General features: G+C 42.6%; 1 protein-coding gene across 2 annotated transcripts in view; it reads right to left on the reverse strand.

Annotated features, from left to right (window-relative positions):
- Positions 1-3,892: 3,892 nt before the first annotated feature.
- Positions 3,893-15,650, reverse strand: part of BBS4 (Bardet-Biedl syndrome 4) — a 164,628-nt gene continuing 152,870 nt past the window's right edge. For both annotated transcript variants that reach the window (XM_014530409.1, XM_014530410.1), the window contains one exon: positions 3,893-4,668. In XM_014530409.1, coding sequence (XP_014385895.1) covers positions 3,908-4,668 — 761 coding nt within the window. In that variant the 3' untranslated portion in view covers positions 3,893-3,907. The remainder of the gene's footprint in view (positions 4,669-15,650) is intronic.

Genomic DNA, 15,650 nt, shown 5'->3' on the forward strand with positions numbered 1-15,650 from the left:
TATGTTATTTCATTTAATCCTCACAATGACTTCATGAGGGAGGCACTATTAACCTCGCTTTACAGATGAGGGCATAAGGCTTAGAGAAATCAAATGGTTTGTCCTCAGTCACACAAGTAGTAAAAGCTGAGACTGGACCCCAGGTCTGTCTCCCTCCTGAGTTCCTGCTCTTCCTTCCCAACACACCACTGGCACTGGCAGTGGACGGTGAGTGGAGCTTCCAGGCACTTCCCAAATAATGGAGCATGTGATGAAACAGAGACTTATAATCATCATTTCAGCCCCTGCCAAAAGAGCCGGTTGGCGGCTGTTTTCTCTTCCCCAGTCACAGAGCGGTTGATTTCTTGAGAAACAGTCACTGTTCTAGGCAGAAATGACCTCTTCAGCTAAAAGGCATGCCCATGGACAAGTTGTATGGGTCTGTGGAGAGCAGGGAGCAGCTCACTGGAAGTCAGTGAAAGAAAAATACCACATGATCTCACTCATTTATGGATAATAAAGAACATTATAACCTGATGGACAAAAATAGGTACAGAGGCAGACAAGCATCGAACAGACTGTCAAACAACAGCGGGAAGGCTGGGGAGGGTTGGGGGGGCAGGGAGAGGTAAGAGATCAACCGAAGGACTTGTATGCATGCATATAAGCATATCCAATGGACGCAAGACACTGGGAGGGGGGTGAGGGCATGTGCCAGGGGGTAGGGAGGCTGGGGGAAGGTCAATTGGGGGGGAAAAAGGAGACATCTGTACTACTATTTGTAATACTTTAAACAATAAAAAAAGAAATTTTAATAAAAGACACTACAAAGAAAGAGAATTACAAGCCAATGTCCCTGATGAACACAGATGCTAAAATCCTCAACAAAATATTAGCAAATTGGAACCAGTAATATATTAGAAAGATCATAGACCATGATTGGGTAGGATTTATTTCAGGGATGCAAGGCTGATACAATATTCATAAATCAGTAAATGTGATACATCACATAAACAAATTGAAAGATAAAAACCACGTGATCATATCAATAAATGCAGAAAAAGCATTGAATAAAATCCAGCACTCTTTTTTTGATAAAAACTCTCAGTTAAGTGGGAATAGAGAGATCATACCTCAACATAATAAAGGTCATATGCAACAAATCTACAGCCAACATAATACTCAATAAGCAAAAACTAAAAGTATTTCCCTAAGACAAGGATGTCCGCTTTCACCACTCTTATTCAACGTAGTACTGGATATCCTAACCACAGCAATCAGATAAGAAGAAGAGATAAAAGGGCATCCAAATGGGAAAGAACGAAGTAAAACAGTCATTATTCACAGATGGCATGATATTGTACATAGAAAACCCTAAAGACTCCACCAGGAAACTACTAGACTTAATAGATGAATTCGGCAAGGTAGCAGGATACAAAATCAACATCCACAAATCAGTGGCATTTTTATACACCATTAATGAAGTCTCAGAAAGAGAAACTAAAAAAGCAATCCCATTTACCATTGCAAAAAAAAAAATAATAAGATACCTAGGAATAAACTTAACAAAGGAGGTAAAAGACCTGTATTTGGAAACTATAGGACATTGAAAAAGAAATAGAAGAAGATACAAACATATACCATGTTCATGGATTGGAAGAATTAACATTATTATGTCTATACTACCCAAAGCAATCTACAGATTCAACACAATCCCTATTGAAATACCAATGGCATACTTCACAGAGCTAGAACAAATACTCAAAAATTTATATGGAACCATAAAAGACCCCAAATAGCTGCAGCAATCTTGAGAAAGAAGAACAAAGTAGTAAGGGTCACAATACCGGATATCAAACTACACTACAACGCCATTATAACCCAAACAGCTGGTACTGGCACCAGAACAGGCATATAGACCAATGGATCAGAACAGAGACCCCAGAAATTGACTCACACCATTGTGGTCAATTAATATTTGACAAAGGAGGCAAGAACATACAATGGAGTAAAGACAGTCTCTTCAACAAATGGTGCTGGAAAAACTGGACAGACACATGCAAAAAGATGAAACTAGACCACCAACTTACACTATACACAAGAATAAACTCAAAATGGATGAAAGACTTAAATGTAAGGCATGAAACCATAAAAATCTTAGAAGAAAACATAGGCAGTAAAATCTCAGACATCTTATATAGCAATATGTTTACGAATACATCTCCGAGGGCAAAGGAAACTAAGGAGAAAATAGGTAAATAGGACTACATGAAAATAAAAAGCTTCTGCTCAGCAAAAGAAACCACCATCAAATTGAAAAGGGAACCCACTAAATGGGAGAACATATTTGCCAATGATATATCTGATAAGGGGTTACTATCCAAAATATACAAAGTACTCATACAACTCAACAAAAAGAAGACAAACAATCCAATTTAAAAAAATGGGCAGAAGACCTGAATAGACATGTCTCCAAAGAAGACATACAAGTGGCCAAGAGACACATGAAAAAATGTTCAAAGTCACTAATCATCAGAGAAATGTAAATTAAAACTACAATGAGATATCACCTCACACCTGTCAGAATGGCTATCATCAAAAAATCAACAATGGCAAGTGCTGGCAAGGATGTGGAGAAAAGGAAACCCTAGCACACTGCTTGGTGGGAATGCAGACTGGTGCAGCCATTATGGAAAACAGTATGGAGTTTCCTCAAAAAATTAAAAATGGAACTTCCTTTTGACCCAGTGATCCCACTTCTGGGAATATATCCTAAAACCCCCAAAACACCAATCAGAAAGAATGTATGCACTCCTATATTTATAGCAGCATTATTTGCAATAGCTAAGATTTGGGAAACAGCCCAAGTGCCCATCAGTAGATGAATAAATACAAAAGCTGTGGGACATTTACACTATGGAATACTATGCAGCTGTGAAAAAAAGGAGGAGGGGATCTCTTACCCTTTATGCTAAGTGAAATAAGCCAAACTGAGAAAGACAAATATCACATGATCTCACTTATTTGTGGAATCTAATGTACAAAATGAATTGACCAAAAAAATAAGACCGGAAGCAGGGAGTCATGGAACAGACTGACATAGCTTGATGTGAGGGTGTAGGGACAAGAAGAGATAAACCAAAGAACTTACATACGTACTAGAGGCCCAGGTCCCTCAACGTGGCCTGCAGGGATCAGGCCGGAACCGGCAGTCCAACATCTCCCGAGGGATGTAGTAGTGAGCAAAGTGGCAGGCAGCCGGGGAGGAGCCCAAACCTGGCTGGGCTCCACACTGCTCCTGCTCATCCTGGCCCCACTGCACCTGCCGCTGCTGCTGCCACTCTGCTGTGGTCTCCGCATGTATCGCCCATGACAGATAAGCGGCTGCGGGTTCATGCCCAGTCAGTCCTGATGCCTATCCCGGTCTGGTCCAGATGGGGGAGGGGTGCGCAGGGGGAGTGGCCCCAGGAGAGGCTGGCAAAGTCACAGCTTTGCTTGCCAGCCTTGGAGTCTGGTGCCAGCCTGTTAGCCAAGTGGCACTCCCATTGTGGGAGCACACTGACCACCAGGGGGCAGCTCCTGCGTTGAACATCTTCCTCCTGGTGGTCAGTGGGCGTCATAGCCATTGGTCAAAAGTGACTTAGGCTTTTATATAGATAGATTATATAGATAGATATGCATGGGCAATAGGGTGGTGAAGACCTGGGGGGGAGGGGAGTAGGGGGGGGGGGAGGGGAGGAGGGTTAGAGAGGAGGGGAGAAAGGAGGGGGGAAATGGGAGACATCTGTAATACTATCAACAATAAAACCTTTTTTAATAAAAAAAAAAGAAAGAAAGAAATCCTTTCCCAACTTGACTGGAACACTTCTAACGATAAACATATGGTTAATTCAGAGGTGCTTTCTCACAAATATAAATATACACAGAGTCACACGTGCACAAACTCCCACATAAATGCAGACCACCACCACCAAAGGGTCACAGGCACTCCTCCAGCAAAGCAGCTGAAGGGTTGGGGATGGAGCTCCGCCCCTTCCTTTGGACTCTCGCTGTGCCACGCGGGAGAAGTGGTGGCTTCACTTATAAACTGTGGGCCAAAGGCAGAGTGGCGCTCGGGTGCTGTGACTCGGCGTTCAGGTTCAGGGAGGGAGGTAAAGCCCTCATCTTCAAAGACAGCCCCTCGTGAGAAATGGGCCGAACAACGCAGCCGGGGGCAGCCCGGGCCGCCATGCCGAGTCCGGGGCGGAGTCCAATAAGGCTGCCGGTGGCGGTGGCCTCCGTGCTGAGGTTTGAAAACACTGGAGCACAGTGTGAAGTCCAGGAACTGCACTGCGGCCGCTGCATGGACCTCGGGAGGTAAAAAGCCAAGGCCTCCAAGCTCAGGCCCACTAAGCATTTTTGTTGCGCAGATAAAGAAATCCCTTGAGATGAGGACCCGGAGCCGCGAGCTGAGCCGCCCGGCCCGGCGTCCCTGCTGTTCCCATGGTAGGTGGGCCTGCGGCGCCCTCTGCGGGCTCCGAACCACTCTGCTGGCTCGAAGGCCGAGGGAGGTGTTCGCTGGAGGCGAAGGGGCGCTCCCAGGATGCTGGCTAGGCCGCCAGCGGCGTCCCTGCAGGCAGGTCTCGGTTCTGTACCCCTGCCAAGGCACACATCCACGCACCTCCGTCACCAAGGGACCCCATCCCCATTCTGCAGATGAGAAAACCGAGGTTCAACGATGGAACCTGACCCATCCACCCGCACTGAGAAGAGTTTCTGGGACCCCGAGGCCCACCTCAGCTGTGCTCGGCTCTCTCTGCCTAGGGACTCCTTCCTTTGCCCTAAGTGTGGCCATAGACTCAGTGGTCTGAGGTGCACCCCAAGCGCCCTCCCTCCTTGGTTTCTCAGAGCCAAAGCATTCTGCCTTGTGGGCAGGACTGCGTATGCCGTGGGGGTCACTCCTATCCACCACCGAAGGGAGGGCTATCAACTTCACCGGAGGGAAATGGATGCATCGGCATTGCCCTTGGACGGACATGGCACTTCTGCTGTGTGATTCTGTCCTAAGGTGACAGTTAAGAAACAGCAAAGATTTTGCTCTGAGGATGTTCATCCCCATTGTTTGTAACAGCCAAAACTTGTCAACAATCTAACTTTCTACTGGCAGGTTAAACAAATAGAAGTCTCCACAGCAACGCAAAATCATATTGGATAAAAATTTTTGGTGCTATATCAAAATGTTCATTGTATTGTTAAGAAAAAAAAAACAAGTTAAAATACAACATATGCAATGGTAAAATTCCATTTCTGTGAAGATGTGTGTCCATGTGCACACAATTTTAAAAAAATGACCAAAGATATATACACAAAAAAATACTTCTACCTTCCTGTATTTTCTGAAAGATACACACTGAATATGTGTTGGTTTTATGATTACTTACTTACTTTCTTTTTTTTTTTTTTTTTTAAGCAAAAACACCTAGTGTTCACACTTACCACACAGGAAGAACAGAGCAGCCTAAAGAGTTGGAACAAGAAAGTAGGAAAGGGACAACCAACCACAGGAATCATGGTCACCAAGAGCTGCTCCTGAAGAACATGACAGTGATGATACATTTTCCAAATTGTTGATTGTAACACAGTTTGCAACATGCCCCAACTGGTGGATCATACATTTGGCCACAGATAAGGAACTCTGCAAGAAAAATTGCTATTGGTTCCTACTCAACTTGTAAAATAACCAATTGATATGCCAGATTTTTGTTCCACTTTGACAAAGTTGACAAACATGCTGTAAGTAATGTGGTTCCTTTCCTGTACTAGCTCTATGCAAATTAACTGGGGCACATAGAGCGACCTTTTAAAAATATGTTTTTATTGACTTTATAGAGAGATAGAAACATCTCTGGTGACCTCTTGTTTCCTGGGTCCATGCTCAACTCCTGAACTACACGGGCTGGGCTAGAGCAACCTTTATTTTTTTTAAAATTGATTGGGGTGACATTGGTCAACATGAACATACAGGTTTCAGGTGTGGGTTTCTATGTTACAAGATCTGTATATTGCATCGTGTTTTCATGGAATTCAAATTCTAATTGAATGAGATCACAATATATAAATTATTAAGCAAATGAGAAAATCAGACAATAATTTTGGACAGAAAATAAAAGAAGAGGTGATAGAGACCTATAGGCTGGTGATATTCTACTGGTTGATCAGGAAGCTCTGACAGATTGCATTTGAGCAGAGATATGAATGGCAGAAAACAGCCAGGCATGTAAAGATCAAGGGGAGAAACTTCGTAAAGGATACAGGGGACCTCTCTGTACTATATTTGCAGCTTCCTCTGAATCTAAAACTATCTGTAAATAAAAAGTCTCTTTAAGCTATTAACTATTAATACACACTAGATGAATCTCAAAATAATTATGCTGAGTGAAAGAAGCCAGATGCCAAGAAATACATTCTGTATGACTTCTATTTATATAAAGTTCTGGAAAGTATAAACTGATCTACAGTGACAGGAAGCACGTCTTTGACTGCCTGAATACAGAGTAGAGAGGGGGGTGATCAGGCAGGAACGGATGGGAGGGAAGGATTACAAAGGGACATAAGGAATCTTTGGGGGTGATGGGTGTTTGTTATCTTTTTTTAAAATATTTTTTAATTAAATCTTTATTGTTCAGATTATTACAGTTGTTCCTCTTTTTTCCCCCCATAGCTCCCCTCCACCCGGTTCCCACCCCACCCTCTGCCCTTACCACCCCCCCACTGTCCTCATCCATAGGTGTACGATTTTTGTCCAGTCTCTTCCAGCACCCCCCACATCCCTTCCCCCACCCTCGCCCCGAGAATAGTCAGTCCACTCCCTTTCTATGCCCCTGATTCTATTATATTCACCAGTTTATTCTGTTCATCAGATTATTCATTCACTTGATTTTTAGATTCACTTGTTGATAGATGTGTATTTGTTGTTCAAATAAAGGCACACTAATAGTTCAGACAATTTTAAAAGAGAGCACAGATATGTGTATGTGCCCTTTTGTCTGCATGACTCCACAGCCTGATAGCTTGAGAGACTTCTTCCAGTTTGCTGTTTAGAAGGATGGCCTGGTTTCTCTGTTCTCAGACCCTGAACACTAAGGGGAATTTTATCAGGTCATTAGTTGCCTTCACTCTAGACTAGGATTTACACCACCCCCATTCTGCATCTCCACTCCAGATTCTTCTCTCGCACCAGCTCATTGGAATTGTCTAGTCTGTTTTATTGGCTTGCATCTTTTCCTGATCTTATTTGGTCTAAGACCTGGACCATAGTTCTTGAACTTAGAAGCTAAAAAATGTGGTGCTTTATTTACTGAACTTTCTTTTTAAAAAAATATATTTTATTGATTTTACAGAGAGGAAGGGAGAGGAATAGAGAGTTAGAAACATCGATGAGAGAGAAACATGGACCAGCTGCCTCCTGCACACCCCTTACTGGGGATGTGCCCACAACCAAGGTACATGCCCCTGGCCGGAATCGAACCTGGGACCCTTCAGTCCGCAGGCCGACGCTCTATCCACTGAGCCAAACCAGTTAGGGCTAGAATAGCTTGGGTATGTGAATCTACTTTTTTCAACCATAAATTTTATTAAATTTAAATGTATACTGAGTGTTAGGTTTGATCAAATAATTGAATTATGCCTTAACTCTCTATCCCTCTCCCTTCCTCTCTGTAAAATCAATAAAATATATTTTTTTAAAAAGAAAGTTCAGTAAATAAAGCACCACATTTTTTAGCTTCTAAGTTCAAGAACTATGGTCCAGGTCTTAGACCAAATAAGATCAGGAAAAGATGCAAGCCAATAAAACAGACTAGACAATTCCAATGAGCTGGTGCGAGAGAAGAATCTGGAGTGGAGATGCAGAATGGGGGTGGTGTAAATCCTAGTCTAGAGTGAAGGCAACTAATGACCTGATAAAATTCCCCTTAGTGTTCAGGGTCTGAGAACAGAGAAACCAGGCCATCCTTCTAAACAGCAAACTGGAAGAAGTCTCTCAAGCTATCAGGCTGTGGAGTCATGCAGACAAAAGGGCACATACACATATCTGTGCTCTCTTTTAAAATTGTCTGAACTATTAGTGTGCCTTTATTTTTCCACTGCTGTTTTAGAACAGTCTAACCAAGTCCCCTAAAAATCTTGCTGGGGTTTCAATTGGGACTGCTTTGAATTTGTAGACTAATTTCGGGGATAATTGACATCTTTACAACATTAAGTTTTCTCATCCAAAAACATAAGCAGCTATTTACATTCACCTTTTGTTCTATATCTTTCAATATTTTTTTTTTTCTGGAAAGAGTTTGTGCATATTTTGTTAAGCTTACTTCTAAATATTTTATATGTATTTATTGATGTTGTCCACCTGATGTCAGTTTTCAGAAAAAAAAATGTAGTAAGATCTCCTCTTGTGCTTATGGTTGCCTTTATTTCTTTGTAATTCTGTCAGTTTTAAAATATATGCATAACAGGATGTTAAAATTGAAATTTTGATCAGGACTCTGTCAAAGATTCATAAATAGCTGAAGTAAAACCAATGAATCATTGAAATATTAATTAGTAAAAATTTATTTGGCACACACCAAAAAGACAGTTTGCAAACTGGGAGCATTAAAACCAAAACATGGAATGAGGCTCAGGGGTATGTGTTATAAAGCAGTTTATATAGTGAGGAAGCAGCAACTGTTCATCAGAGTGATCGGTTATAATAGAATTTTCTTAAGTGATAGGGAATTGGTCAGTGGTTACCTCATATCAACCTTGGGAATCAGTTCATGTTACTAATGATTTTCAGAGGCATAAGCAAGAAATGACCAAGGACAAGTTAGTCTTGCAAAATAAGCTAAATTATGCTTTATCTTTTAAAAAATCTATCTTTATTGTTTTTTGTTTTTTTTGCATCTTATCCATTTTATTTATTTATTTATTTTTTAAATCTTTATTGTTCAGATTACATTTGTTCCTCTTTTTTTTTTCCCCCATAACTCCCCTCCTCCCAGTTCCCACCCCACCCTCCGCCCTCACTCCCACCCACTGTCCTCATCCATAGGTGCACGATTTTTGTCCAGTTTCTTCCCGCATCTCCCATTCCCCTTTCCCCGCCAAGAATAGTCAGTCCATTCCCTTTCTATGTCCCTGATTCATTATAATCACCAGTTCATTCTGTACATCAGATTATTTATTCACTTGATTCTTAGATTCACTTGTTGATAGATGCATGTTTGTTGTTCACAATTTGTATCTTTACCTTTTTCTTCTTCCTCTTCTTAAAGGATACCTTTCAGCATTTCGTATAATACTGGTTTAGTGGTGATGAACTCCTTTAGCTTTTCCTTATCTGTGAAGCTCTTTATCTGACCTTCAATTCTGAATGATAGCTTTGCTGGATAAAGTAATCTTGGTTGTAGGTTCTTGGTATTCAGCACTTTGAATATTTCTTGCCATTCCCTTCTGGCCTGCAAAGTTTCTGTTGAGAAATCAGCTGACAGTCGTATGGGTATTCCCTTGTAGGTAATTGAGTCTCTTTCTCTTGCTGCTTTTAAGATTCTCTCTTTGTCTTTTGCTCTTGGCATTTTAATTATGATGTGTCTTGGTGTGGTCCTCTTTGGATTCCTTTTGTTTGGGGTTCTCTGCTCTTCTTGGACCTGTAAGTCCATTTCTTTCACCAGGTGGGGGAAGTTTTCTGCCATTATTTCTTCAAATAGGTTTTCAATATCTTGCTGTCTCTCATCTTCTGGCACCCCTATTATTCTGATGTTTGTACGCTTGAAGCTGTCCCAGAGGCTCCTTACACTATCTTCGTATTTTCGGATTCTTTTTTCATTTTGCTTTTCCGGTTGGGTGTTTTTTGCTTCTTCGCATTTCAAATCTTTGGCTTGATTCTTGGGCTCCTCTGGTCTGCTATTGGGTGTCTGTATAATATTCTTTATTTCAGTCCGTGTATGCTTAATTTCTAGTTGTTTCTTTATCATAGCATCGAGGGTCTCATTAGTTTTCGTGAGTCTCTCCTCAAGTTTATTGGCAGCTTCTAGCACATTTTTGCAAGCCCTCAAAATTGCGTTTTTTAGCTCTATATCCTCCATTTCTGTCATGTTTTTTTGTCTCCGCATTTTTTATGCTTTCTTGGTGCACCCCCTAGTGGTCTTTGTGCGCAGTCTTGTTCTAGTTAAGCCTTGATTGTTGTAGTTAAAACTAGAGGGATTTGACCACCAGGCCGACTGTTGTGCAGTTTATTTTATGTTAATTTTACCTCAGTTAAAAATTATTAAGTGCCTAGAAATAAATCATGCTAAAGATGTGCAAAGCCTCTGTGCCGAGCCGCCACAGCCATGGCATACTCAGCCCCACATTGGGTGCCATATGTGCTGAGCCAGCTCAGCCAGGTTCAGTGAGCCTGAGAGAGGGTGGTGAAGGATTGAGAAAAGACAGACAAGAGAAAAAAGCTGGGTCTGGGTGGGACACTGTCCTCTCTGATGGAGAGCTAGTGACAGCACCACAGCCTGCAAGTCAAGTCTTTATTTTATAGCCAGATTCCACGAGGCAAAGTAAGGGCATGGTTACAATGTTCTCATGAGTTTTGAATCTATTCAATTACATGCATCTGATCAAGCTTTGTTTACTTGCTGCACCACTCTCAGCCTATATCACTCAGTCACGTGAACCACAGGCTCAGACCATAGGTTCAAGCTTACAACTATAGCCTTTGGCTATAATTGTGCTGGGAGGGATTTGCCCCCCAGGCTAAGACTTGCATGTGGCTTTGCTATGAGAGGACCATGCCCTCTCATTAGTATGAGGCTTGAACCTGTCCAAACACTGTGGCCACTCTCCACGAGCCTCTACACATAAAAATCTAATATGTCACTGTGAGACATTTAGGTAGGTCTAAATAAATGAAAGGGTCTACCATAATCTTAGATTGGACAACTCAGTATTGTAAAGATGTCAGTCCTTCCCAAACTGAAATTGATCAAAATCCTAACTTGTTTTTGTTTTGTTTTTTATTTGAAAATGTATATGGGAATAAAAAATGGCCAAGAGTAGCCAAGATGCTCTTGAAATATCAGGTAAAAAATTTTACATTGTCAGATATCAAGATATGAGGTGTTGATATGGGAATAATAAATAGACCAATGGAACAAAATAAAGATCCCCAAATAGATCTACACATATAGACACTTGATATTGGACAGAGGTGGGGAAAGCAGAGCCATTGAAAAATGACCAATAAAAGGCACTGGGTCATTTGAGTGTCTATAAAGATTCTTCCCACAATACACAAAAACCATTGCCAAGGTAGATCAGACACCTAAATATGAAGTGCAAAACCATACAGCTCTCAGAAGATAGTACAGGATAATATATTCATGATCCTGAGTAGGGAAATATTTTTTTAAAAAGTAACAAACAGCACTAATGATAAAGAAAAGGCAACAATAAAAAGGAAGAAATAACATTAAAATTAAGAACTTTATTCACTGAAGATATATAAAGAGAATTAAAAGACAAGTGACAGGTGTTGCAGACAAGATATTTGCAACTAATAAATAAAAACCTTATTAAAACCAAAATGAGACACCACTACACATCCTACTAAATTTTAAGAATCTGTTGGGGTGTGTGTGGAGCAACAAGAACACTCATATGCTGCCAGTGGGAGGGTAAACTGGAATACCACTTTTGAAAGATGTCTGATATTATCTAATAAAGTTGATGACAGTTATATCATACTAGAGGCCCAGTGCACGAAATTCGGCCTGCACCCTCTCCAATCCAGGACCCCTTGGGGGATGTCCGACTGCCGGTTTAGGCCTGATCCTGGGATCGGGCCTAAACTGGCAGTCGGACATCCCTCTCACAATCCGAGACCACTGGCTCCTAACCACTCCCTGCCTGCCTGCCTGATCGCCCCTAACCACTCTGCCTGCCAGCCTGATTGCCCCTAACTGCTCTCCCCTGCTGGCCTGATCACCCCTAACTGCCTCTGCCTCGGCCCCTGCCACCCTGGCTTTGTCCAGAAGGATGACCAGAAGATGTCCGGTAGAACCAGTCTAATTAGCATATTATCCTTTTATTAGTATAGATTAGTCAGCTCAGACAGCCATAACAAAATATCATAAATTTGTGTGGCTTAAACAACAGAAATGTATTTTTCTCACAGTTCTGGAGGCTGGAATTTGGGGTCAGGGTACCAGCATAGCATCATCCCATACACCAGAAAGTGGTGGATCGATTGCCAGTCAGGGCACATGCCCAGGTTGCAGATTCAATACCCAGTCCAATGAGTGCAGGAAACAACAGAACAATGTTTCTCTCTCTCTCCCTTCTTCTCTCTGAGATAAATTAAAATGAATGATAAATAAATAATGTTCTCTAAGTACGGTTTTAACAGGAAAGACATTAGTGATCTATGAAGTGAAAAACTCGTTATAACACATATATACAGCATGACCCCATTTAAAAAAATATTTATTGATTTCAGAGGAAGGGAGGAGAGATAGATAGAAACATCAATGATGAGAATCATTGATCAGCTGTCTCCTGCACGCCCCTACTGAGGGTCAAGCCTGAAATTTGATCAGGAATCATATCGTGACCTCCTGGTTCATAGGTGGATGCTCAACCACTGAGCCCCACCAGCCGGGCCCCATTTTTATCAATACCAGGCAAATGAGGTACATTGGCAAGATCTCACTCCTAGACAAAAGTCTGAAATTGCCCAAACTCCTTCGCAGCTAGGTTTCTGGATATGAATTCGTTTCTGCTGATTGGATGTGCTTGCACAATATTTTGAAGGCATAAGTGGAGCAGAGGCATCTTCCCGCCATTTGGGCTGTTTGTTACTGGTGATCATATTTGCAGAGATGTGGAGGTTTTCTGCAGCAGAATCCAGGCTGTGCACAGGCAGTTGTGCAGAGGCAGTGCCCAGTGACCTGTTTTGTGGGAGCTGGAGGGCACTTGCGGGGGCAGCAGTTTCCTGATCCCTGGGTCACAACTGTGCCAGAGTGCCCTAGAATTCAGTTGTGGCTGAGGGGGCAGCTCCTCCCGCTGGCCAGGGAGTCTTTCCGGGGGGCCCAGCCTAATACCCACTCCTCCAGCTTTCCGATGATTTCCCAAGCACCAATTCCCTGTGTTAAATTCTTTCCTGCCTAAAATAGCAAAGACCTAAAAACATTTTGGATCCTCTACTTTCAATGAAAACAATGCTGCACAGGGTCAGGTCTGAGAAGTGGGTGAGGTGTTGTGGAAGGCTCTCTTCTTTGAGTCTCAGCTTCCTCTTCTGTAGAAGGGAGACCAAAGATTATCTGTTCATAGTTACTGAAGACTATGGCAGCTGTGTTTCCCAATGATGGCCACAACATTTCCCATCCCTCCTGTGGCCTTGCCACTTTCCGCCATGTCCTCTCTCTTGAAGTGGGGCTGACCTCTGAATTCCAAGGCCAAGGCTGAAAAGGTGTAGCCCTGCCCACCCCACCAGGGTTTCCAGCTCTGGCCCCGCCCACGCCGCTCGGGGCTCTATCTGGCACGGGGTCTTGCCCTCCTGGCTCGCTTCCCCTCCTGTCTGCGGCCCAGCACCTTGTTGCACATCATTGCCCACCTGCTGGTGCTGCTGGGCCCAGTAGGTGGGGTAAGAGCCCACATTGGGCCTCACACTTCCTGGCTTCTGTGAGCCACTGCCCCCTGCGCCCTGTAGCCCCTATTCCTGCCGCTGTTTCGACCAGAGCAAGATGCCGAGGTGCTGTGCGTGGCCCATGGAGACTGCTGGGGCCACCAGGAAAGCCTCCCCACCCCATCCCCGACTCCAGCGCCCTCATCTCAGGTCCACTTCCACCAAAGGAGAGCTTTGCCCGCGCAGCTGCCCGAGACTGAGACCGAGGAACTCCAAGGTCCCCAGACCCCAAATTTCTGCCAGCCAAGGCAGTTGGCCAGCTGGCCCTGCCATGATCGGGGTGTTGGGGGTGATCTGGCCCAGATCAGGCTGGTTTGCTGGCCGCAATGGGTGTCATAGCGACCAGTCGTGAGGTTGTTATGATTGTGATGGAGTTATGGTCTCTGGCTTTTTATATAGATAGATAACCCAGAAATTTCACCCTTAGTTTATACCCTAAAGGAATTGTGGGTGTGTGGGTGTGTGTGTTTCTTTTTTTAAATTTAAATCTTTATTGTTAGAACTATTACATATGTCCCTTCCCACCTCCATTGACCCTTTCTAGTCCATTTCCATCCCCCACCCCAGGCCTTCACCACCCTATTGTCTGTGTCCATGGGCTATGCATATAAGCATACAAGTTCTTTGATCTCTTCCCACCTACCTACCCTCCCTCTGCATTCCCTCTGAGGTTCTGCAGTCTGTTCTATGCTTCTATGTCTCTGGATCTATTTTGATCATCAGTTTCTTTTGTTCATTAGATTTTATATATGTGTGAGATCATGTGATACTTGTCTTTCTCTGACTGACTTATTTCACTTAGCATAATACTCTCCAGATCCCTCCATGCTGTCTCAAAGAGTAAGAGATCCTTCTCTTTTACTGCTGCATAGTATTCTATGGTGTAAATGTACCACAGCTTTTTTATCCACTCATCTGCTGATGAGCACTTGGGCTGTTTCCAAATCTTAGCTATTGTAAATTGTGCTGCTATGAACATAGGGGTGCATACACTCTTTCTGATTGGTGTTTCTGGTTTCTCAGGATATATTCCTAGAAGTGGGATCACAGGGTCAAATGGGAGTTCCATTTCCAGTTTTTTGAGGAAACTCCATACTGTCTTCCATAGTGGCTGCACCAGTCTGCATTCCCACCAGCAGTGCACAAGTGTTCCTTTTTCTCCACATCCTCTCCAGCACTTGTCGTTTGTTGATTTGTTGATGATAGCCAGTCTGACAGGTGTGAGATGGTACCTCATTGTTGTTTTGATTTGCATCTCTCGAATGATTAGTGACTTTGAGCATGTTTTCATATGTCTCTTGGCTTTCTGAATGTCCTCTTTTAAAAGGTGTCTATTTAGGTCCTTTGCCCATTTTTTGATTGGATTGTTTATCTTCCTTTTGTTAAGTTGTATGAGTTCCCTATAAATTTTGGAGATTAGGCCCTTATCAGATATAATGTTGGCAAATATGTTCTCCCATGTAGTGGGCTTTCTTGTTGTTTTGTTGATGGTTTCTTTTGCTGTGCAGAAACTTTTTATTTTGATGTAGTCCCATTTGTTCATTTTCTCTTTTCTCCCATATAGTGGGCTCCCTTTTCATTTTGTTGATGGCTTCTTTTGCTGTGCAGAAGTTTTTTATTTTGATGTAGTCCCATTTGTTTCTTTTCCCCTTAGTTTCCTTTGCTCTAGGAGCTGTATCTGTAAACATATTGCTTCAAGAGATGACTGAGATTTTGCTGTCTATGGTTCTTCTAGGATTTTTTATGGTTTCATGCCTTACATTTAAGTCTTTTATCCATTTTGAGTTTATTCTTGTGTATGATGTAAGTTGGTGGTCTAGTTTCATTTTTTTGTGTATACCTGTCCAATTTTCCCAAACCATTTATTGCAGAGACTGTCTTGACTCCATTGTATATTCTTGCCTCCTTTGTCAAATATTAATTGAGAGTAATGGCTTAAGTCGATTTCTGAGGTCTCTGTTCTATTCCATTGATCTATATG

Source organism: Myotis brandtii, unplaced genomic scaffold, assembly GCF_000412655.1.
Source record: "Myotis brandtii unplaced genomic scaffold, ASM41265v1 scaffold74, whole genome shotgun sequence".
NCBI lineage: Eukaryota > Metazoa > Chordata > Mammalia > Chiroptera > Vespertilionidae > Myotis > Myotis brandtii.